A 26,198-nucleotide genomic window follows, 5' to 3' on the forward strand; every position below is an offset into this window, starting at 1 on the left:
CATGCAGGCACCTATGAAGATGCACCTTCACATGGTATTTGCTGCCTAAGGTTTATTAGTGGAAACTAAAGACAACATATATTTACTCTTTATGTGATCTAACACTGGACACACTCTCTCCCATGAGACTGGAAGTTAAACAAAGACCTCACGAATCCTAGGGTGGTGCAAGATTCTCATTTGCATTCAATTCTGCAGCAGATCTAAGGTGTTTGGAGACATTAGCTATGTAGATAGAAATTGGCTCACTCTGGCTGCTTCTAGTAGGCTCTTTCACTTAACATACCACTGTCCAGACCACAGACCTGGACACCAGGCTCACAGACAGAGGGTACCTGCTAGAGCCTGAAGGACCTGGCACATCCAGATGGCTGGTGACCTCAGTGTGCGGTTAGACCAGGGAGCACATCCCACTGGCAAACACTGAAAGGGTAAGGTAGAGGTAGCCTTGGCTTTGCACAAATGCCCCAAAAGCAGTACATTTCTGCAATGTGAACGTGGTTCTAACAGCAGAAGACAGGTTAAAATTAATGTAGAAGCACCGAATATAAGGTACATGTCTGAAGAATGAGGACATTCCCAGGTGTTAGGGTAGCCCTTTTAGCTCATCCCACTAGGCTCTCACCAGTACACTCACACAAGCTTGTGCTGTCAGCAGCAAACTTGCACTTTCCCAGCCCAGAACAGTGAGCTATATTTCTAATAGTCTGCATCTGTACAGAGAGCAGGGCAAGGTGAAGGTCTCATTTCCAAGGACACCATGCAGGCACAGTTCTTTACTGTCGCTCTCTAGGAACGGATGCTCTCGCTGATTCATTAAGCCCCCAATAAAATTTGTTTATATGGATTTGATATTTCTCTTCCCTGAATATAAAGAAGGTCCTTAACGAGTGATAACTGCAGCATGACAATGATTTTAAGACTAACCTTTCCCTAGAAGCATAAACTACCTTTTACTTCAAAGTAATTGCCAGCCTTAATTTTCAGCAGAGGTAACAAAACTAGCATTGACAATTCAGCATCCACCGTCTGTGCCAGGAACTGCAGGAGCCATCCATGCTCGTAGGTCAGCTTTGCGATGTCGCTGGGGCCTGTGGTGTCACTGGGGCAAGCCCTCTTCCAGCAGAAGACCCCTTATAAAGTGTTTCACATACTGGATGCACGCTGCCAGCCAACACATGTCATGAGCTGCCTTCTTGCTGCAACGGCTCAGCTAGTAAATCTTGAATCCTTCACTTCATCACAATGTTTGGGAGAAGATTTAGAGGAGTAAGAGAGACCTGTCAAAGAAGCTGGATGGTCTTTCAAAGCTGCCTTGGAAGTTGCAGTGGGCGAGGGGGTGGTAATTTACAGGTATGGCATTTAACCTGCAGTAACACTGTCCCCTGCACCTGGCATTACTTTAGCCCATCACTTCTCAAAGGCCATAAACTTTGGACACACAGGTCTTCATTTTTCTTGTAGCTGCGGGAAACACAAATCATGCAAAGCTGGAGCTGTGACCTGGCCAGTCCCGGAGGTGATGTGAATGTTAGCCAGGCAATGAATACATGGAGCAAGTGCCTTGGGAGGGGGGGAAAGGTCCAACGTAAGTGGGTCTGTTCCCCGCATCCCTCTCTCTGTGAGGATGCCAAGCACACAGCAAACATGCACCTTTCCATCAATTTTGTTTCCAAGTGACTCAAGCCAAGTAGTGGTTTATGGTTAGAGCTTAAGAAAAGAAGATCTGCTTACTGCGATACAATTTACAAATATTAAGGCACCTTGACTTCAGAATCCTGGTGTCCTTGCTCTCAAAACCTTTGTACTTAAGAAAATCCCTCTTAAGTCCGTAAGGAAAATAGTCCACAGACCTTTTGCTGAATCTAGGTCTATAATAGGAACCACTGTGTTCCCAACAGAAGGGAGGGTACAGAGGAAGAGTTTGGACGCTGTGTTATAATGACAGATACACACTGGGAAGATCTGATGCAGCATTTCAGTCAGAGAGGAGAGCATAGCAGAGAAGTTCATAGGTTAAAAAGAGGGGCAGGAGAAGGACAAATTTTCTTTTCTGATCAAACAAGGACTCCCAGGCCAGGGCATGAAGGAAGCTGCGATAAGGTGATCCAGTGCTCAGATTTTCACCAAATATGGATTTTGGTTTTTCTGGAACATGACCAAGTACAATCCATTGCAACACAGTAAAAAAACCTGATTGGGAAACTGTATGCTAAGCAAAGTAACCTCCGTGTACCCAGAAAAGACTCTGAATATAAGCTGTGCTATTAGTTTTAGGACTTCAGAGGCTGCTTTAAAAAGAAGGAAAACCAAAATCTACAAAATGAGTTACCAATGTGAATCAAAAGGTCCATAAAGCCCAGTACTGCCACTGCAAGCAAAAGAACACCAAAGAACAGGATGTAAAGCTTGCTCCAGCATCACCTGTGGAATGAACGGCCTGCCACCGGCATCCTAATGCCCTTTCATCTGCAGCAGGGATGGATTTTGAGACCAGTTCCAGCAGGCTGGGGTTTGGTGCCACAATTTCGACCTGACCCTCCTTGTCTAACTTCCTGGGGTTGCTTCCATGCACAAAGCCAGTGAAAACACCCATGCAGCTGTTCAAATATTTGACGTCTGAACTGCTTGACATTATTCATTCATCTCAGGCTCATTCAAACCAGATTTCTGGACAAGTGCGGTTATAAATGGATTAAGAGGACCACTAAATGCAAGGAAGGCCTGATAGGATCACACCTGCTTCTCGCTAACTCAGCCCAAGTGTAAAGAGGGATCACAACTTCCATCTCCTGCTGGCGGCATACGCTTCTATCCAGAAGCAAGGAAAACGTGAAATGGAGTGCAGAGGGTGTCGAGCAGAATAAAATGGCCTTTGCAAGGGCACTGTTTTGGACCTGCTAGAGGAGAATGGCAGGAGCTTCCAGAAGACCCCCTATCACTACACTCGTGCGATTTGCAATACAATAGCATGCACTGGGAAGAGGGAAGTGCTCCTCCAGCAAGGCTTGGCTTCTGAAGGTCACGCAGTAATTCACGGCTATCAGCAATGCTGCCTAGAGCAGACCTCTAAAGCCAGTGCCGCTATCCAGAGGTCATTGCTTAGGACCAGAACTTTATCCCAACGTGTTAATAAAGTGAAATCCAACAACTGAATGTTAAGTTGTGAGTTTGACCTAGGAATTCACAAGAGACGTGATCCGGTGGCTGTTATTCACAGGAGCAGCTGCGACTCTTACAAGGAGAGTCACCAAAGGCCTGAAGAACGTAATTCCACGTGTGAATTTGAAAATGCTACTTTCAGATGAAAAAAGAACCAAACCCAAACTCTCTTATATATTTCCCCTTCCTTGTTGAAGAATTTTTTGCTCTCTCTGCACATGTGATAGGAGGCAACCACTTGTCATACGGTGCCAGCCTCGATACAATTAGTATCCTGATGCTAAAGCAGCACAATCCTCTGACAGTCTTAATCCCAGCTGCCTCCTTAAGGTCCAGACAAACAGGAGTGAGCAGGCAGGTCAGACCCCGGGGCCATTAAGCAGAGAAAAAACAAAGTTACAGCTCTGTCTCCAATCCCCATTGCTCTTGTAGCCAGGTGCTCTGACAAGCAATTCCAGCACTGGTATTGAGTGGCACCTCTATAAACCCTGTGACAGTTTGGGAGACAAACTCCCCCATCAATCAGAATGTACCTATCAAGATCACTTACCTAGAGCGCCCTCCGCCCTCCAGCACTGTGTACACAGCTTTGCTTGGGCTGGCCTTGGAGTAGTCTGCCTGAGCACCAATTCAAGGCAGTTTCTGAAAAATTTAGGTACTCTTCACAAGCAACAGTGTTTCTGAAATAGGGATGCAGAGCTCAGAAAAGCAGAAAAAAAAAAATCACATGCCTCTTTGCTGTCGCCAGGCTGCAGGCACTGGCAGGCTACAGGAATCAGCTGAGCTTGAAGGAGACTGGAAGAGACTTCCCACATCTTCCATGTGCAGATTAATAATGGCTGGAGATAAAGCTCATCAGAAATCCTTTTCTTCCCCTTTCCTTAAGTTTTCAGAGCACTTTGTTTTTTTCCTGGCATCCCCTATGCCTAAGCATCCTCTCTGACCTCTGCACTGCTTCTCAAATCTCACTTCCTTTGTGCAATCCCCCGATGACCGGTCATCTCAACATCTCTCAAGTGAGTGGTGGCTCAAGCTAAGATTGAGTCATTAACATGATATATAAGCAGATTCACAGAACAGATAAAAGGGCCTCACAGTGAAGTCCCTCCTTTTCTCCATCACGTTCAGTGGCAGATGGTTAAAAGCGACAGCTTATGGTGCTTCAGGTGTTGGCAGCACTGCTGGCTCCTGCGCAGCCATGAGCTCACGCGGAGACTGGCAGTTTCGGGAGTAGAAAGGTAAGACAACCAGACCCAAATGACCACAGCCAAATTTCATCAGCACAGCTAGGAAAGCACAGACCTACTATGCCCCATCTCTGTTCCTCAACTCCTATCTGGGCAGGTAAGTCAGTTTTAGGGGCCAACTGTTTTGTATATATTTAATTATCACTCCAAATAAGACTGAAGAACAAAACTAAGAGGTTAGTATTATTATTTACACCACCGTTATGAATGCAGCTACTAGATGCTGCTCATGCAGAAGATCAAACTCATCTGTATAACTCGTGTTTCTCCTGTTTGGCCCCCAAAGGAAGGTGGGGGTATCAGAAATATTCTAGAAATCAGAACTTTCTGTAAATTCTGTAAGTGGATCTAAATCCAAATCCATCTCAGGGGCATGCAGCTCTACTGGGGCCTGTTTTGGCTGGGAAGAGGCATTCATTCTGCTTGCAGGTAATTTACACATGTTCAGGAAAGAAAAAAAGCCTCCCATAAATCTCCAGAACTGTAGCCTTTGCTAATTACACTCCTTGCAGTAACCCCCTTCTGCACAACCTCCCTTTCCAGCACGTTCACTCTATTTTCTTAACAAAATGTCACTCGTTGGCTTCTTGGAGAGTAAAACCAATGAAGGCAATAAAAGTAGTTTATGCAGACACACGGCCAGGCCTCACACACACTTCCCGAGAATAGCTCTAAACTGGGTTTATTTCATCAGCTGCTGAAGTATCCCAAACTAGTACTAAGAGGACAAGATGGCACCTATACCGTTTTATTTTAAAAGACACTTGGGAAGAAAGAAAAAGCCATTACAGATTCTTGAAAACAGGAGGAAGGCAGAGAAGAGGCCATCCTGAACAGAAGTCTTTCTGCAGATCCGTAACTCTTCCCCAGCCATATTTTGGACAGTGAAATTGTTCCCCCATTTTTTCCTAGCACAAATAGGGACAGAACAGTTCCTCTGGTGACTTTCCCAGCCTGTTGCAGGAAAAATGACATTCAGAGGCCATGAAAAGCTGCTTGCAGGATGAGGGTTTCATTTCTCTGGAGCCAGATCTATTTCAAGCAAAACAGTGATTTACCTGGAAAACTGACACCCAACTGTGTCATTCCAGCATACACCTGATATAGCTGATGCATCCATCTGATGCCGTCTATTAGCTCCCACAGAGGCACAAATGGGCTGCCAGAGACCTGACTGCTTACCAGTGGCTTGGACGCTTACCGTGATCTTTGCTAACAGATCAGAAGAACAGCTGCCTTTAAAAAAAGGGCCGTCTAGTTTTATGACCATTAACATCATTTCACAGCAGCGTGCTGAACAAAGGGCAGGCAAGCTCCGCTCTACAGGATAAAAGCCAGCTGCTGCAAGGCTCGGGGAAGAGGCTTCCCTACCCCTCATGGCACCCAGGAGTATTCCAGAGATTTCTTTTATACCTCTCTGTAACCTATCAGGTGTAGATTGTGGCTGCAGAGGTGAAAACGCACTCAGACCAAAGGTCTGATCTGGCATGGCCATTCACGCATGGCTGCCTCCTAGAGCCTCATGCCACCGTGATGCACTAAAGCGAGGACAGTCTCACGTCCATCTCAAAGGCCGCTCTTCAAAACCCAGAGCTGGAGTACAAAAGCAGCAGCAACAGCTACGGTCTTTGCAGCTATGGTTTGTATTCCACAGTCAGGGAAAGGTGGATCTGAAAGCTTTTGTTCCCCTGGGGAGAGGGTGGAAACAAACAAAAAAGGAAGAAGGAGAATTAAAGTAATCTTGAATCACTAAGCAGATTCACATCACTGGATCAATAAGCACCACTGACAGGGATCACAGGAATGTCGCAACTTTGCCAATAATAGAGCAGCACAGCAGAGCTCGGAGGATGACTTTTCTAAGGCAGCCGAGCATGAAGCAGCAAGGCTGGGGAACAGCTGAAAGTGACATCCTGGCTTACACCGGGCCACTGCCAGCAGTGGGGCTCGATGCAGTTTACTTTAAATAATGATAAGCACAGAGATTGTATTTGTGGGGGAAAGGCAACCAAGGACTGGAAAAAACAAGGGCTAAATTTCACAGGCTGAACCCATATGTTCTTCCCCCAAAACTAATTCTTTTCTGGGCTGGAAAGAAGAAGGAAAAATCAGTGCTAATTTAATCAATTGATCAGCCTATTGATTGCAAAACTGGAGCTGCTAGTTAGCCATGTGCTGTAATGCCCTCAACTCTGAAACCACAAAACACACCATTGATTTCTTCACTTCCAGCTCCAAAAGAAGAAATAAAGCCAGGCTTTCAGCAGGAAAGCAACTTCCTCATCCAGGGAGAAGATGCAAGCAAAGAAGAGAGGCCAGAAAACAGGGACAGCCGCATCTTGTGAGGTTCAAACTGAAATTAGTTACAGATGCAGTCACGGTGTCTTGTGTAAACTCTATCGATTGGGTGGCTGACAGTCTTGGGAGCCTCCATACTAGGACAATCAATCCGGCTGCAGTGTCACCTGCCACTTTGCTGAACAGTTGACAATGCAATTATCCAGTGTGGAGGCAGGGAGTTGGCGTGTGTCAAACGCAGTTAGCCACTTTCCGGGCACTACTCGATAATGCGTTTCACCGCCGAGTGTAAGAGACGACATGCGGAGACAGGAGCTGTTTAGAGCCATTGAGACCCGTGCTCCCTTTTTCCTTTAGAAAAATCTCACTGCCCCTGACTTAACAACTGTATTCTAAAATGCTATTAAAATCACGTCAATCAACTGTTGGGTGCTTAAGGGTGAAGTTTGACCTGAGTGTCCAAGAAGTAGGTTGCAGTTCTAGCAAAACTGCAGACACTTGGGGAAAAAAAAAAATTATCAAATGACTGTCTTAAAGCCTCGCATTTTCAAAGCCAGAGCAGACAGACCACTAGAAAAATGGATTGCAGAGAGCAGCTAAGCAAGTGCAGCAGATGGGACTGGAAGATCTTATGTTGCATGACTGAGATCTAGGAAAATTGAAGTTTAAAGGGATGCTGTCAACTTGAAACCCAGTCAATTTCAAAAAATTGAGTAGTTTCAGGTGCTCTACCTGCTCCCTTACTCCCCCTGCCAATTTTCATGGTGTTACAACTGCATTTTCTGTTTTCTTTTTAATTAATTTTTTTCCTCCTTCCTCTGTTGCTGGGTGATAGACATGCCTTTTCCTCCCCTAAGTATGATACATAATACTGTCAAATGGAGAGAATTCCCCTTCTTCCCACAGAAAATCTTTTCCTGGTTAGAGTGGCTGATGGCATTACATAAACCAAACAGCAAGGTTTAGTTGATCACGCTCCTTTCAGCTAATGCGTTCTGGCAGTTCGAGCATAAAAATTAGGTTCTTACATTTTTGCATGCATTCAAGGTAACGAAAATGTACTATCAACAATCAGGACTTTTAACAGCTATAAGCACTGATTTTTTGTTTTTTTCCAGTTAAAGTGATTTTTACTTTGCTGAGTCCCATTGATTACTTTGTGTTCCAAAATGAAGAAAACGCTGTTCCTTGAAGCCTTAGATGAACTTCAAACACATGAGATCTCAAGCATCAACCATGGTGGGTGATGCTGACTTTTGTACGTAAGGCAAGAATTCTGAATTTTTTTCTTTTTAGAATCACATACTATTCTCACCTGTTTTTCCTACTCACTAAAGTTAACTTTTATTATTAATAGACAGTATAATACCACAGAATCCCTCACATTCTACATGTGGACACAAACTATGGAGAAATAGTCAGGTACAGACCATCTGATTATTGTATATAATACTAGGTAAACAGATCTGTTAGCATTTTTAGGTCAAGTATTACCTTATGGACAAGTACTTGCTCTCAAAGGAGAGAGGTGCAAACAGTAAGGAGTGGTTGGGCTATTCCATCAGGCCAGTACAAAGTACCGTCCTTCAGCAACAGAGGGATTACCAGGATTACTACAATTTTACACAAGGGCTGAGGTAAGGGCACACAAGTGCTCTGGGACTCAGCAGCCCTCTAAAGGGGGAATAAGGCACAGGATAAGCACTTGAGAAACATGAGATTTATACATCTCACCCACTTGGAAGCTTACAGCAGGTAGAAGTGACCAGCACTGGCTGAGAGGCTGGGAAGGATGCTCAGATATACAGATGCATCCACCTTAGAGACTAAGCAGTGAGGGATGTTGACACCGGAAACGTGACAGAGAGAGGCACTGAACTGAGCTCTTGCTAAGTGGGAGGAAGATTAAGAATTTCATTATGGCAAAGATTCCCTATACTATATATGTAAGAACTACAGACTGCTCCTACATCCACGCTGAAGTTTGCTTTAGCCTGCCAGGGTGAAATGAATGAATTCTGACTCATCCACACAGAAATGGGGAAGATGATTCTAGCTACTAGATCATTCTTCCAAAAGGCCTAAATATACCAGCGACATCTTCTATTTCCCAGTCTCTTGGGAAAAGTCACACTTTCACTATTCAGCTCAAATTCTTTTTGCTGAATTTGAGTAGATCAGTTCACACTCTCTTACTAGTAGGATCTTAAATGCAGCCTGAACCTCCTGGCATGGAAAAATGGAAAGTTTCCTTGCCTCCCAAAGCTTTCCTGTATGTCTCATTATATTGCATCTGAAAAAGAGGGCACAGCTGGCTACTAGGTGAGATTCTAGAGCAAGACTTTCAAGCTGTGTTGCCAGCTTTGCTACTATCTTTGTAACATTAGAGAAGATGCTTCTCTGTGCTTCAGTTTCCACATACACGTCAAACAGATTTTTGCAGAGTTTTGTTGTAGAGTTTGATGTTCATGAAATTATACTGAGAAGTGCAACTGAGTTTTCCTCTATTTGGAGCTTTCTGCCAGGCAGTTACCAGACACAAGCAAAATCACTGTGTTCACAAACACCTGCTGCTCAGGCAGGAGAACTGGAAAGCATCTACTTAGATTTTGAGGACAGGACCTCATACATGAGAGCATGCTTCTAGTGTTGTGTATCTTTAGAAGGAGAACAAATTGGAGGAGCATAAAGTTATTGCCCCAGTGCTCTTTCTTGGACAACTAACCCACGCTGGATGAAGGCTGGCCTACAACATCTGCTGCTCACACCGAAGCACATCTTGATTCTGCAGACAGAAAGCCCACAGTGGGACTGGAGTTATCTGGTGGAAACTTAGATATTTTAATACAGTCCCACTTTCCAGGCAGCTGCCCTAATTGTACATGACATCAGATCCAATGCAAATGGGCACCCAAGGATAACTGTAGTTTGTTACAACTCACAAGGTTTTACCTAGTCCCTCTATGCATATGCCAAGTCATGGTGTTCTTTTCCCTTGATAAGACATTAATGAACAGATACAAGCCCTTTGCTAGCTTGTGAGGAGGGCAGCATGGAGAAATAAAGAGAAACTTCAGAGTTAAGTAATCCTTGTGTGTTTCTCCTTCTTCAAGGGCATCACAATCTATCAGACAGATCCTTGTCATGTTGATCTTTCTCAGAAAGTATCCTTCCCTGAAAATGCTCTGCTTACCATTTTAACATTTTCAAAGTCTTTCTCTCTTCTGTGTTATTTTTGATGCAACTGATCTGCTGAAGGAAAAGAAACCCAGAAGAGCAGTGGTGAGTAGCTTGCTACTGTGCCTGGAGAAAGGCTTTTTTGGTGGAGGAGCAGGAGAGGAGAAAAAGAGGACGGGGCAGGTAGAGAGAACTTAGCTACAATTCTTCAATTCTTTCATATCTAAAGAGGACAGCAATCTCTGTTCTATCAGACCGCGCGGTTCGTGCTTTAAATGGTACTTGCTGCTAGCTTGCTTTCCCTGTCTCTGTCTCTCTCCCTTTGAAGCAGACTGGACAGCTTCCTCAAGCTGGCGTTATCACTCCCTCTAACCACTCTTGGCAGGCAATCTAATTCCCCCTGAAAAGGTCACCGCCATTTTAACTGCCTTTCAATCACATTAAGCACGCTGCCGCTCGTGCTCAGAGCACTGCGCCTGCAGCTCTCCTGACTGAGGTGCGATCGATAAACTGACATCCCGTCCCCCCACCCGGTCTCCCCAATTGCCCCATCCGCCACTCGCCTCCTTCCCCTCTCCTGGACAAACCACCTTCCCAGAACGGACAGCGAGAGACCAAGTGACAAAAACCTCTCCTCAGATGTGAAGCAGCAGAAGGGAGCCGCTAACCTGGCATTTACTAATCTTTGTCCCATCTGCTAAGAAACAGAAGGGTGCAAGCGTCCCCCCCGCCTTCCCTAGACCTACAGAGGCAGTGACTTCACAGGACAGTTTGCTTAGGCACCGGTCCAGACACCTTTGAAGCTGCGTTACAAAGAACAAGCCTCCCTCAAGCTTCCCTCAATGCAATCATTACCGTTATCTCTCCCCCTGTGCTTCTTTTTTTTTTTTTCAGTTACGAGTTATGTGTTCCACCCATCGATCCCTGTGTAAGACACTGTTTTAAGTCCTCTTGCCTTTTGACTGTGCTAAGCCGTTTAAGAGATGACAGCAGCTTCTATCAGTGCGAAGCTGATGCGATTCTTCTCAGATAAAGCACTTTTTTTTCCACTCCCCCCCTCCCTTTCCCTTCTTTCAAGTAAGAGACATACACACAAAAAGAGACACTGAATCTTTCAAAGAAAAAAAACCCTTTTGAACTTCCCTCAGGAATTCTTTAAAGGGATAACCTTACAGTGTAAACACTGAGGGTAACCTGCGTCCATTCTGGAGAGGGAACAGAAGAATTGCTACAAATATGTTGAGTGTTAAAAAAAAAAAAAAGCCATCAGAGACAGATCCACTTGATGCTTTCACTTGAGAAGCCTTGTTGGCTTCCTAAACACAGAAACTCATTAGACAAAGATGGCATGAAATAATCCCCTGCAACAAAGAGCTTTGGAGAGGGATGATCCAGAGACGTAGGGATAGATGGTTACTGAAAGTTCAGGTATTTCAAGAGAAATTTGAGCCTTGCGACACTGTTCTGAGATACAGAAATATTTGATTATTACATCTGTATAGCTTTTTACTTTGAAGCACAAGCTTGATTTAAACAGTGCTTGGTATTTCATGTTGGTAACCACCTGCACCCATCCCACACAGAAGCAAAAGCTCTCCTGCTACAAACCCCTACTTCAACCAGGACCTCTGCTGAAACAAAGCGATTCCAAATCCTATATAATCTTAATTCACACCCTACATTCTTCCAGTTTTGGGTAAGCAAATTAAATGATAGCAAATGATGCTTTAAGAAGCCAGGAGGACAGCTAGAAATACTAAATAATTCCTGAATGAATGCCTTCACCAAACCAAACAGCTTAAGAAACAACATACTGATCCCAGCACTTCTCAGTTACCTCATATTCCTACCTGCTGCCTCAAGTATGCCAAGCTGTGGCGGACAAGGTGTGCTTTGGCTCTGCTGCGCTAGACCCAAATGGGGATTTGCAGCTGCAACACCAACACAGAAGACAAGAATTTCCACCTTCTAAGGCAGCCCCTCAGGTGAGAGGAGCAAGGTTTCCCTGCAACTGCTTTGAAAGCAAGAAAGCTTCATCCTAGGAACCATACAAGTGAGAGTTCCAGCCTGTGACTGCTCCCAAGTATTACACCACCTTCCAGAAAACCTGAGCAGGGCTGTTCATTTCCCTGACCTTTCTGTTTTCAAGAAGAAAAACCTCAAGATCTTCCAACCCTCCCCCACCTGACAACCTGGCAGGATCTTTCACATAATTAGCAAATAGTTTTCCTAATAGTTTTCCTCACCTTGAAAAGAATATGAACTCTGTCCATGAACCAAAAATGCTAAAAAGAAGCTGCCAGGACCTGTGTTAAGTTTGAGTCACTTCTGTAATGCTGCCCAATGATCTGATCAACTCATGCAATGCATGCTGGCCGCAGTGTCCTGCTCCCCCTTTGCTCAGCTGTGACATCTCCTCAAAGCAACACACCATTAAAACTGAAATTAATGAGACACACAGACATCTATTTTCCCCTCCGGTTTTATGTATTTCCCCATGTCATCTCTTCAGACACTGGTGACATCCCTGTAGCCTGGCAAAGGCTGTCTGGCATTATAAAAGGCCTTCGATTTCCACATCGCTGCTACTTCTCAGCAAAGGGAACAGAGCCAAACACAAAGCCTCGGGTGACCAGGGTTAACGAGGGCCTTGCCAACTCCAGACAAAGCAGTTTTAAGCACTGGAAAGCATCTCCAAAACGTTGTGCTGTGCTTCAGGGCTGTAAATTAAGAATTCTGTCCCTAAAACAAGGCAAGAGCCAACACTGGCAGAGAAAGAAAAAAGACAGTCACCTTAAGGTTTCCTGAGAGTGCACAAAGCAGGGCTGACTTACAGAGACCTCTGAATGTCAGCAGCCAGAGACAACAAGAGAACCACAAAAGGGTGCATAAAAAAGTGTAACTCTCAAAGTAAAATACAATCAGCTATGGGAGATCATTCCAGCTTTGCTTTGGTTTCCCAAATTTTACAGAAACTTCTTGTGCAGAGCAGGTAGGTACCCTGCAGGTATTAACTGGTCATCCCAAAATACTAGGTAGAAAGTTGGTGGCAAAAGAACTTCCCCTGTTTGTGGAAGGAGACACCTCTCTAGAGGAACATGGCAGCTGTTGAATCCAGCTGCTAACAGAGGCATCCGCCAGAGAAGGAAGGGCAGGGAGAAACATATGCGCTAGGGACCTGCCACCCGCTCCGGTGACGTCATCTCTTCAGCAGCAGCTCTGCCACCAAAAGCTGCAGAGAGGATGCTCCTCACTACTAATGCTACAGGGAGGTTCCTGTGCTTGCGAGCTAACCTACAGACACCTTTCATCCAGCACCAGAATGCGAAGGAGTCTAACCCAAAAGCCTTTCCATCAGGGTAATTATGGAGAGTTTTAGAAATGCATCTAGTTGTGCTCTACTCTCACCCCAGTCTTCTGATCCTTTGCTGGATCTGTTCATGTAACTAAACACTCCTGAAGGTGTCATGAAGGTCTCAAAAAGGAAAGAAGAAACGGACCCCATACTTCCTAATGGAAGCAAGACTATTTCTAAGTGTGAAGTACCTGTCCATGTGTGTGCAGCCATCTAGCAGAGGTTACAGCCCTGTTGTTAGAATCTGTCTAACCTCTGGTGGAAGAAAGCAGTTGATCTATGTAACTCAAACACATTCAAGAATTCCTTAAAATAAGGATTAAAACGCAATAAAGAGCAAGTACTTCACATTTACACAGCCTAATCACATCAGTTACACACATTTTGTCCACCTGAAACCTCATTTGGCAAAACGTCTCCACATGACTAAAGCAGTATGAAAGGTTCTGACCACACTTCAGAGAGTTAACTTAAAACCAACTGGGAATGTTAACCAGGTGAAGACAGCACAATGTCCACACCAAAGGAAGCAGAAGATTGTGCTCTCCTCAAACTCAGGTGTTCAGTGGGGGTGAAGGAAGAAACTATACATACACAAAAGAGGGCAGAAATTAATTGAGTGGCTTTTTCTCTTATCAGGAGTAGCAGTGACAACGATAGAGGCACACAGACTGCCCTGCTATGGATTGTAGTAACCGTACTACATAAGCATAGTCTAAAGCCCTGCATGGTCTCATCAAACCTCTACCTGGAATCGTGTACAGACTCAACTCTCCATGCAGGCACAAAAAAGTGAAGGTAGGTAAGGTTACAGACACAGGAAGCGACAGCATGAGCTTCACTGAGTAGCCTTTAAAACCCAAAGAAGCTGCACCTTCACCCCTGTGCTCCTGATCATCTGCTCTGCTACAACCCAGCTACAATTTAATTTCAGAGGAAGGCAAGAGCAGATCAGGAGTGCCAGGCTGTCAGTGAGCACACGGCTGGCTTTAAAGTCCAACTCCCTTATGTAGTAGCCTTTCCCCTTGAGATATTTTAAATTAAAATCCAAGCTGATACAGGAAGATATCACATCCCATCCTCTTTACTGAACGGAGGGAGCCAGCATTCCTCTTCTCATTAGGCATGCACTACGTGGATTGCCTGTGAGAGACTCTCCTTAGTGCCAGAGGTTCATGCCAACAAACAGTTTAGTAAATCCTCCTCTTCGAGGCCAAAGGGCTGAGTGTAAGAAAGGGGCCAGGTTTCTAGCTAAAATTACATTCACCAATAAAGCTCATGAGAGGTCAAATTTTGCCATAACTCACTCTCTCCTCAGTAACTGATTTCCCCGTCACTGGGGAAGGAGCAAAAGAAGGAGGAAAAATAAAATGTGTTTGTCTGGGAGCCCTAAGGGCCTGCAGTGCTGGAGGTGCAGAGCAGGTTCCTGGATTCTCATTTATCAACCTTAAAAGGGATGGAGTGATAAATGCACAACCGGCCCTTTAATATTTTATGCAGGTGCTAAAGCGACTTAGCTGTCACCTTCAATACATCACCAGAGGCTGATACACCAGCTTTCGTCACTCCAGGCTGGGAATTTTTACAATTTCATTTCTATTTCCCTCTCTTCACATATTTCCACGTATTTCTTACTATGTGTAACATATAAAAAGCTATTTTCCCCAAATGATCTCCCCATTCTGCCCATTCCTACTCATTCCCTCCTTAGCCACATTTCTCAAGCAAGAAATAACACCATGCTTTTGTTCAAGATTTGCGCAAATTTTGACTCTCATCATTCAAGAGAGTCAGAAAACTGAAATCACTTTACATTCAGGCAAAGACTGAAGGTCCTGCCCCTTGTGAAAGGCAAATCTACAGGTCCCTCCCTTTAAAGATACACAATGATCAACTTCCACAGCAGAATGATTTACAAGGGCCCCCAAAACACTGGCGCACCTCGAAATCCTCCCTCGAGGAGAGTAGTAGCCCGTATCCTCTTCTGCCCACACCATTCGTACTCTTCAAAGCGGTTGCCGTTCTCGTTCTCGATGTCCACAGAGTCATCCTCAGTCATGCATGAACCTTCTCTCTGCACAGGGTAAAGCAGGGGCAGAGCGTTGAGGTGCATGAAATAGCTTTTTGGGGTTAACAACTCGGGGTGGGATGGAGAAGAAAAGCTGGACTGTTCCCAGGACAGCTAAGTATAGAGCAGACAGCAGCATCTACTCCCACCCCCATTCTCAGTGATCTAAATCTAGCAGTAAATGGATGCTGGAAGAACTATACAAACTTAAGATCAAAAACAAGTTGCAAGGTTCATCATTTTTACACATGGAAATTTAAGCTCTGGTTCCTATAATGCTGGTGCATTTCAACATGCATTCCCCTACCTTGCATGCACAATTCCCCTACCACATAAACCACAGATTCCTTTGACCCCCAGTGGGAATCTTCTCTAGAGCATATTTTTTGGGGCACACTGATCAAAAGACACCGCTCTTTACACCATGCACCTCTTGAGGCAACAAGAATGAATTTGTTATTATCTCTGTTGTGGGCTTTTCCTGAGAAACAAGCACAGAAAGCCCTATGACAACTCCCTCTCTCCCTCCCTAGGAGGGAAGAGAATTCCTCCTTCCTCCTTGCTGTCTTTGGGATGAACAGCAAGGGAATAGTTCTGCTCAAATGCACTTCCTGGAGTAAGATGGTCATACAACATTTACAAATGCCAGTCTGTTACAAAAGAACCAAAAAAAAAAATTCTAATGTTGTCAAAGGCAGAGATCAGAAAGAACTCTTCTTGCTGGGCTATATAGGAAGCATGAAGTCCTACAAAGGATTCACAGACTTCAGTAACTCTACTTTTACAGTCCACAACTTAGAATTCAGTAACAGCAAAAGGGTGCATGAAGTAAAAAAGTTATACTACAACATAGGAAAAAAAATCCAGAAGAATCCATCTTCCAAGACAAAGAGAAGTGACTACAGATCTTAGGGAGACAGTTAGCATTGCCTGCAAGCTCAGCAATGTTAGTTTTCGCCCCATGTTAGGTCAACTGCAGACAAAGCTGGAAGTAGGGAGAAGGGAATGGCAGCTGGCGATCCTGCTGCGCCTCTACCTTTGCAAGGCATTGTTCCACATGCCTACTCATCTCCTCCTCGGATCCTGACAGAGGTCGGCTGCAGAGGGGACATACCTGCCCTTCGTCTTGCTTCCTCCGTTTCATTTTTCCAATCCGAGCTGCATGGAGAAACCAGGAAAAGAAAAGAAAAAAAAAAAAAAAAGAAGGAAGACACGTCAAGTTTGTAGATCCACTCTTCTCTCTATTTGCTCAGCTTCAAATAATAAGCCCCTGGCAGAAATGGTAAGATTTCACACCAGAAAACTCTGCTGCAACTCCTTTTCTGACCTCTGTAAACAGTACAGAGACTGTTACTTAGCACTTTCCAGATTAAATCTGTAACTTGTGGCTAAGTACAGCCTGACTTCAGAAACGCAGCTACTCACAATTTAATAACTTGGAGAGTGAATATCTGCTACACATCCCCGGGTAAGTTCATCAAATGGTTAAATACTTTCTCTTGGAAGCCTGAAATTGTTTTCAAAGTTATATGATCAAGCCACTGAATCCTGTTCTGGATTTTGCCTTCTAAGTCCAAGACCATCCACTAACACATCTATTCCCTATATAGAAACTTGCTTAGGCCGTAGAAGGATGATGTAGCACCTGAAATGCCTTGGACAAGGTATATAACAGTCACTTCCAGGACCACAGAGTCTCCTGTACACCTTGAATAATTCCTTCCCAGAACATCACAAACAAGTCAGAGCAGCATCTTAGTAGCTTAGGTAATATTTATGGAGAGGAAAGATCTTTTCACCTATGCTAGACAGCTTCTGGCACTTTCTGTTATTTTTATTTCACTATTTTCATGTAGAGGAAAACTGGGGGCTATACTGCCTTCTTGAGGGCACATTCCAGGAAACAAATGTGTTAGGAATCACGATGATTAGAAAAAGCAGCCAAGGTAGCCTGTTGCTTAATCCAATCTCTGGCTAATTTGAGCCATCGTTTAATGTGATCAAAACATCTGGAACCAAATCATTTGCATTAAAAAAAACTTCTGTCCTTTATTATGATGGCTTTAGGCAGGTATTACTGAATAACTCAATCACTGGCTGCAGGAAAGTTGCTGTTTAATTAATAAGGAAGGTCAAAATTCTGAATGAGAGACAAGGAAAAGCCCAAAGAAAGCCCACACGGTAATGAGAGATGACACCACCAAAAAGCTGCATTAGCCAGAAATCGTTACTGACATTGTGAGCACTGCAGCACGCTCTGAAAGCCTTCATGCCTGAATACTGTGGGATCAACAGTTCCCTGCAGCCGAGTCAGAGAAAGCTGCTGGAATGCCAGGAAGAGGACCACCAGGGTACAGGAAAGTTTGGTGTCAATTGTTTTCTAAAGTACATCAGTTTAGTGTGCACACATCACCAGGTAAATTATAACCAACACAGACCTGAAAGGCCTCTTTCAAGGCTTTCTTGTTGGTTTCTCTGGACTCAGGACTCTCTGAGTTAGGATATACTTTCCCACAATCCAGAATTGGGAATATTCACCATCCCCTACACTCTGCGATGCTCCAGGATTAAGAATGCTTCAAATTATTCCCTGGGCATTACTGTTCCTCACTGAACAAGACGGAATTGTAGGAAAACTCCCTCCAAAACAAATCTTCCCTCCTGGCATCATGAAAATTCTTCCCAGAATAAGAGACAGCAACTGGAGACCACGACAAGAGTGTTTTTGAGACCTGGCACTTTCAACAAGAGAGACTGTCAAGTAAATGCACACCATTTTCATCAGTCATCCAAATTTAATTTGCTGAAGCTCCACAACCCTCTCTTGTGTTGGGTATACCACACCGACAGCTCCACAGCCCTCCTGCCTCTCCACACATTTCAGGTACTTCAGTATTCCTAGTGGGATATTTTAATAGTTTCCCTTCTATTTTGTCTGCTTAAATCTATTATTTTACCTATACTGTCAGCTTCTGCTCCAGAAGATAAACCATTTGACTTCCAGTCAATAGAGAAGCAAACATCATGAAGCGTTATTGCTAATTTCATTGTGCCCAGATGCATTATGTTCCACTTTTAAATAAAACAGTGACCTCCAACATGTCTTCTGTCTTTCCTCTCCCCTTCCTGAACCCCAAAACACTATCCCCTCCTCCCCCCTGACCATCATCCAGCCCTATTACCGGAAGAAGTCAGAGTTAAGCCATGCTCTTTCTGGTTTGTACTTCAGCATATGAGACACTTCTAAAGTTCTGGTTTAGTGAATGCCTGTATCCTCCAGTACAGCTCTTTCGCATAAGTTTAGGATGCTCTTTCCTTGCCTCGCTAGCTCTGCAGACCCAGCACAAAATAGAAGAGGGGGCTGGATTTGAGCATTCTCCAGCGAACACCTATCTGACCAGAGAAAAAACACAGGAACAAAAGCCTTCTCTATCCTGATCACAGACACATCTCTCTCTCACATCATCCTGTTTTTAAACAGGGAAATGTAGGGGAGGAACAGTTTAATTATTCTGGTACGACTCCCTGTGGCCAATCAATTCAGCTAAGTCAGTCTGCCCGGCAAGTTTATTGGTATTTTTAACTTTTTTTACTGCTATTCTCCAGTCCATGCACTGTAACAGTGATAAAACGAAGACAACTTCATTTAGGACCTGCACTGATAAATTCTTGGGACCATCTTGCCAGAACAAGCACCTGATCTACTGTTGAAATGTTAGCACAGACCTGGGAACAAACCTCTCTCTGCTCCAGCTCCGCGCAAGACTCAGCAGACAGCCCCTATCTGAGCTCATTTAGCTCTGCCGAGAAGCAGCCCTTTACATTTTAGTGCCACAAGTGAAAAAGCCACTGGAAGAAAGAGGTGTTGAAAACAAATCCCCCTGCCATTTTCATTCTGTGGTCATTAGCAGTGGCAGCATTGCACCCACAGAGGCCCAGCGTGCCCCTGGTGACAGCAGAAGCCGAAAGGGAACGCTGCAGCCTAGAAAGCGCATCCCGAGCAGCGCCGTCCCTACCCGACACGCAGCCCGGCTATCACTTCCAATCAGCGCAGAAGGGACCGAGCAGCCCCAAAGGCAGGGGGTGATTGTGGCGCTGTCCCGAAGGGGAGCAGCTCAAAAGAACACGCAAGTGAGACCACAGGATTCTTAATTAGTGTTGATAGATGCGATCATTTCTAATTAGCTCACTAATCCCTCTCCCCTTCGTTCCTGTCACAGGACCATGGGAGGGGAGGCGGGGGGAAGCCATTCCGTCTCGTAATTCAGGAAGATAAAAAAGCAGCCGGTGGAGGACTGGATGGATGCAAGAAGAGGACGGAGCTGAGGAAAGGAGATTTTCTCACCAGGCTGACCCATTCTTATCTTTGGCTGAACAAAGACTCTGTAGTTATTATTCCAGCCTTCTGTCAGGAGGTGAAGGAGTTCACCGATTTTTATTAGCATTAATAATTATTATTAGGCCATCAGAGGGTTTCCACCACCTTTGAGGCCTCACTTTTAACAGCTGTACATTACCCTACGCACCGCTCCTGCTGCATGTGCATGTTCTCCCTCAGGTTACACTAAACCGTAGGGCACCCAGGGAGTTTAAGTGGCCACAGCGTACGAATGAGAAAGTAGCACACGGAGGTGAGCAAGAACTGGGACCCTCTGCGAGGGCCAGGGTCCAGTTACGGTCTCTGACTGAACTCAGGAGTTGTGCTGGCTGAGGGAGCAGCTCTTCCTTTCCTAATACAGGGTCTTTTGGGACTACGTAAGGGATGAAGCTGCTTGCACTAGAGGAGCTGCCAAACTGCACTTGACAAAGTGCCCCTCTACTGCTGCGGGCACACCGAGCCCTGCCTTCCCACCGGTGCGGAGAGAAGGAGCCAGCACACCGCCATTCACAGACACTGCTGCCTTATGGGCAGAAAAGACAGAGGATTTTTTGTGACAACAGGCTCTGCCCATCAAGGCTAAACCTTATTAATGCCTAAAGATCATGTTATTCTCTAGCCTAGCAAAACTTCCTGAGAGAAAAGCTAATGGGTTTTAGTTTTCACTGGTACTCCCCTCCCCAAGCAAAAATTCACCTTCAGGACAAGGCACTAATTACCTCAGAAATGCTCTTACATAGCATCTAGCAGTGGACACTATACAAACCTCTATTGCAGCATCAAAGGAGATGATTAAGTTACTAGCAATATCTCTTATGATTCCCTCCACCAGTTTGAGTGGTCCCCCGAGTCCCATGCAGACATCATTAGCAGCTCCTGCAATGGCAGGCCAATCAAATTAAGTGGAAACATTTTTGTCTCCTTTCCAGTGAAAATCATCTAGCTCTATTCCTCCCCCAGCCATCAGCTACAAAAACACACACCATGCTGGTGGTGGTTCAACAGCAAACTGCACGGTGGCCACATCTATGGAGGTCTGCGCCAGCTTCTCAGGCAGGTGCCAAAGGAGCTTTGTAAGGACCTATTTTACAACTCTTCTGAGAATGCCAACTTTACCTTTCATTCAAATTTAGAGGTATTTGCAATCATTCAATTACCTGCTCTCTGCAAATCTATGAGAGGAGTCTTGAGGAGCAGTTAGACCTATCACAGATGACTTCTGTGTCTGATCCAAGGGAACAAAGGCAGCAATGGCAGAGCACAAAAAGCCATCTCAAGAACAAGTGAAAGCAAGAAAACACATGGCCAAGAATGGATCTGTTTCAGACCTTATGTACAATTTGCTGCTCATCTACCTGAGAGAGAACATTAAGGGCCAAATTCACAGAAGGGTCTCAGTGGGGCTTTCACATTTACATGGCCAAACTTCCACACAGATGATTTTCAGCAACCTTCAATCTGATGCTATTCTCTGAGCCTGGCACATACTTAACCTGCTGAATCCATGTTCTGATACGCTAACCCATAACTTCATGCCCCCAATTCTGAATGACTACCTAACCTGCTCTGCACCGCTCAACTCCATAAGCGCCAATTTACAGTTTCCAGTTTGGCAACACTGGAAATAAGACAAATGAAAGAAATGCTGCCTTTATCACATGGGTTCATCAGGAATCAGCACCTCATACTTGTGGGTTCACAAGGACACAATTTCTGCGCAGTGAGTTTAGTCCAGGTGAGAGGCACGGGATAAACTCACTGAGGCCAACAGGGAAGTTCAGATACAAACACAGAGTTTAACACACAGAACATTAATCTCCTGCTCCAGAGCTTGCAGATGCAGTCACCTTACTTACAGGTCAATTTAAGTCAAAGGTTTGACTTACAGAATTAAAATTCTGGATCGTCAGGTACCCATGAACTATTCAACTATCAGGACCTAATCATGTTGCAGCCAGGCCAACAGCAGCTCACAGAAGACATATCCCTCACTCTACCTTCTCTTTCCTTCACTCTTGTTGCACTTTCCCAAGTGATCGCAACACATTGAGGAGATCTGACAGGACTCGGGCACAAAAAGCCTGAGCAGCTGAGACTTGAGTCAAGGACTACATGAAAAAAGAGCAAACACTATAGGTCTCTTTTTATGGGAGGAGTTTCCAGAAGTGATTCTGAAACTCAGCTGGTAAGAAGCCTGACAGAGATATCAAGATAAACTGGTTACAACAATATTGAGAAGTACACTTAAAACATAATAAAACCAAACAAAATAGATTTTTCTTAGAAATTACAATCTGTCAATATCCTAAGTTTCTTCAGTGTGTCAATAAGAATATGAAACAAAAAGCCAGATGTCTCTGGCCAAGTCCTACACAATTTCTGTCAATGTAAACTAACAGGGATAAGGAAACCATTCTCACAGAGTGAGGTATAAAGTTGTGTGATTGATTAGAAGCTCATTAAAACACAAAATACAGACAAATAAGCATCTTTTCTCCCCCAAAGCACTCAAGTGTTCTCCATCTGGAGCAATACTACTAAAATAACTGTTTAACAATAATGTGGCAAAGCTTACGAATACCACAAAGTTATTTTAGTGCAAACAAATGTGGAGGAGGAAACAAGAAAGCAGGCTGAGTTCAGTGGTCACAAATATAAAGTCACATGCGTAGGAAGGAGCAGTGTAACCCACTCAATCGCCCGGCTGGATACTAATCTAACAGTGTAGGACTGAACCAGGCATTACTACAGACATGTTCTGGGAACAGTAGCAATCAGAGTCATAAAAAGCTACGGCCAGGAGGAATCAGTTCTGATCTAGTTTGACCTTCGTTGTGACCCGAAGCCAAAGCACTTCAGCTAGTATTTCTGCATCCAGCTCCCCAATGTCTGGACCTAGCACTGTCCTAGAACGGACAGGATATACCAGCGTTATAATTAGCCAAATGTCCTCTTCTGGAATATAACTATTAGTTCTGCTCACTACACCCCAAAAAGTATGTACAAAAAGAGTAAAAGTTTCAGCAAAACCAATGCAAACACTGTACAAAACTAGCAGTCTCCCTTAAGATGATGAGCCCAGGTTCACAAAACCATCCAAGAACAGGGCCCAAGAGGAGTTCCTAGATCGCACTTTACACAGATTGTGCTGCAGCACTACTTTGGGCTACGGTCAAAAGCATCGAGCACTACTGAGGCAGTTCAGCAGAGCACGCTGTCATCAAGAGGTTTCATTCATACTGAAGGACTCCACAACACCAAGAACCCCACAAGCCTGGCTCAGACTTTTTTTTTTTTAAATTTAAAATAAGGTTACTGCATATTGTTGGCCTGAAAAAAGGTGGAAGGTGGGAGCTTAGCCCCAGCTATCCAAAAATGATAAAGAAACAGTTTGACATCACTGACTCCAGAGACCTCTGTCACACAAAACAAGTCACCGCAGAGCAATACCTCAGTACGTTTCAGCCACCTGAAGCCTCTGTGTCAGGAAAAGGATCTACCCGCCAAGGCTGGCAGCTCACCGTGCTCGCCTAGGAGCAGAGATGTGAGCACACCTGCCAGCAGTTACCTGGAACTGATGCAAGGCAACTCATCTCTTTGTTGTATGACTTAACAGACTTTCAAGAGTTCACAGGTTTTTGGCCCTCAGGGTTGATATTTAAAATTCTCCATGCTAGCTCTGAATTCAGTTATACATAACTTAAAATTATTGGGTAACTTAATAATACTTAATAATTTGCTTAAGACTAACCTAAACATGTAGCAGTTCAAATTCAAGCAAACTATTTTGGTATCAGTACACTCTAAAGCCTTTTGCTATTTTGTTAAAGTATCTCTTATCTTCTTCTAAATGAACTGCAGCAGCACAAAGTCACTGGTGTTATCTTAAACTATTACAGCAGGAAGCTCAAAATTAACAAGCCTCCTGATAGCCCAAACAACCAAATATTGACTAAATGGCACATATTAGACCAGCTATAAGCAATACAAAATTAGATGACAAAATATTGTTATTATTTAAATGGTGAGTTCTGACGTCTCTGAACTTTAGGAAGTTTCAACTTCTCCAGCTCAAGCTAAAAAAAAGTATACTTTTGGCTTTTTTTTCCAAACACAGATAGGGGATTTTCTCCAAAATAAAGTGCCCTCTGTTTTGTTTTTTTTAAGCACCAAGACACTTTTCAGTAGAAATATTTACTTGTTAGAAACACCCAGAAATACAAGAATAAAAGTAACGCACCAGCACCTGTGGGATTGAGGGGGGGGGGGGGGGGGAACCTAAAACCAAAACACCAATGAAAATATGACGTCAGATGCACGGACGCTCAGACTGCTGGCTTAAAAGTTTACTGCAAGATTCTGCCCTGCGAGCCGGGAAAGCGCAGCAGCCCGGCCCCGCATCCGAGGCCTACTCGTGAACTCGCAGCCGTGAGGGAGCCAGGGACGAGCCTGCGGGGTCTCACCCCAACGCCCCACCGCCGAGGCGGACGGCAGCTCCCGGCCCGCGGGGAGGGGGTGGGTGTTCACACAACTCGGGCCCAACTCCGGAAAGTTTTCGGGGAGGGGGAGGCGCGGGAGGAGGCCCGGCGGGGCGGGGGGTGCCGCGCGGGACCGCACTCACCGTTCAGCCGGGTCTGCCGGTTCGCTCGCACCCGCAGGAAGGTCTGCAGAGGGGAGACAAGAGCGGAGAAGTGTCAGGGCCCGCAGGAGGAGGATGTAAACAACTCGGCCCCCTCCCCGGTAAACAAGCGCAGCCCGGCCCGGGCCGGCCCCCCCACCCCGCGCATCATCGGGACAACGCACCGGCCCCGGGCCTGCCCGCTCGCCGCCCACCCCCCCCCCCCGGCACCCACCTCTTCCCGGCCCCCGCCGCCGGGCCCCCTCCTGCCGCTCTGCATAGCCGCGGGCGCCGCGGGCGGCCGGCGGGGCAGCGGGGCGGCGGACCCCCCCGCGCGGCCCGGGATGCGGGCGGATACGGCGCGGCCCGGCAGGCGCCGCCGATCAGCCCCCAGCGGCCGCCGCCATGTTGGCCCCGGTCATGTGACCCACCGCCGAGCGGGTGAAAGTTCACCAGGAAACCGGCGGGGAGAGACGCGAGAAGAAGAAGTTCCCATGGCAACCGACAGGCGGCAGCAGGGCCCAGCGAGCCCCGGCCAATCAGGGCCCAGGGGCGGCTGGAACCCAGTGACTTCTGGCCAATCAAAAAGCAGGGGTAACTGGGACTCAAGACTGTCTGGCCAATCAGAAATCAGGAGCCACTGGAACCCATGGGCACATGACCAATCAGAGCCCAGGGGCAACTGGCAGCCAGGGTCAGATGACCAATCAGAACCCAGGAGCTACTGGAAGCCAGGTTTCCTTGCCCAATAGGGATTGGACGCCCTTTAGGCCCAGCAGCACTATCTAGTCAAGGCCCTGGGCCCAACTGGAACCAAAAGGTGCTGACCAATCAGGAACCAGGGGTAACCTCTCCCCAACTTTTCTTGCCCAATTAGGGCTTGAGGGCCTTTAAGGCCCAAGAGCATCTGGCCAGTCAGGGCCTGAGGATAACTAGACCCACAGGCATGTGACCAGTGGGGGTTCAGGGGTCTCTCCATGGTCCTTGTCCAGCTCCAGCCCTGCCATGGAGCCCTGAGCATTGCCTCCGAGACCCTGCTTGACCCAGCCGTCTCGGGCACTGCTCCAGGGGGAGATGAGGCCCTGCCGAGGCCTGAATGCCAATGCCAGCTGTGTCTGTTGGGGCTGGGCACCCTGACCCAACCCACCCCAATGGCACCGACCTCATTTTTGGGGCTCTGAGATCTTCCTGGTCTTCCCAAGGAGAAATGGCCCATGCCTTGAGTGCAGGGGGTGGAGTAGTGCCACTTCCCCTGTTCTTTTCAGCCTCTTCCCCCTCTTTTTCTTTCCATTTCAGCAAACCTGGGCAATCAAACCTGGCTCGTGGATTTCTTTCCCACATCTGCCCCACAGCTGTGGTGGGGAACAGCCCCAGTGGACCAGCTGGAGGGTAGGACAGAGCTAGTGGCCAGAAATTGGGCAGCACAGGCTACTACACACACAAATCCCATTTGTTCCCCCCTCTGCAGACTCCTCAGACTTTGTTTCTTGGAATCAAACCTACAGTTTGGGTCTTCGCTCTGGCACCTGACAATCTGCTGCTCCTTCTTCAGAGGGAAAACAACAAACCACCCCAATATGTTTTGCTGTATCAGAAGATGATGGGCAGTCAGCAAGTTCAGGTGTTGGCTGGTAAGCTTTGTGCGGTGCTGACCTGCATCATACATCTCAGTTTTGTCTGCAAGCTGAAATGCAGCTGGATTTTCATACATGTGCTTACTTACAAAATCAAACCTGCTGATTGTTGGTTTTCCCCTTGTAATTAATTAAACTGTCTTTCAGGAGGCATGCTCACCGCTGAGCTCAGGTGGAGGGAGGTGAGTCTTTCCTGGACAAGGATTTTAGGCTTTCAGTTATAGCTATTCCATGTGTTATTCAGTCACAAATATTTTGTGC

The 26,198-nt window shown here is 45.7% G+C and overlaps 1 protein-coding gene across 6 annotated transcripts in view; it reads right to left on the reverse strand.

Moving 5' to 3' along the window:
• Positions 1-26,198, reverse strand: part of RNF220 (ring finger protein 220) — a 228,838-nt gene that overhangs the window by 31,959 nt on the left and 170,681 nt on the right. For 3 of the 6 annotated variants that reach the window (XM_075759605.1, XM_075759606.1, XM_075759609.1), the window contains 3 exons: positions 24,307-24,349; positions 16,344-16,465; positions 15,181-15,313 (listed from right to left, as the gene is read on the reverse strand). In XM_075759605.1, coding sequence (XP_075615720.1) covers positions 15,181-15,313; positions 16,344-16,465; positions 24,307-24,349 — 298 coding nt within the window. Of the gene's footprint in view, positions 1-15,180; positions 15,314-16,343; positions 16,466-24,306; positions 24,350-24,538; positions 24,723-26,198 lie in introns of those variants that run through there. The other 3 variants (XM_075759608.1, XM_075759607.1, XM_075759610.1) reach the window with 2 other exon arrangements.

Source organism: Balearica regulorum, chromosome 8 (genome assembly GCF_011004875.1).
Source record: "Balearica regulorum gibbericeps isolate bBalReg1 chromosome 8, bBalReg1.pri, whole genome shotgun sequence".
Lineage (NCBI taxonomy): Eukaryota > Metazoa > Chordata > Aves > Gruiformes > Gruidae > Balearica > Balearica regulorum.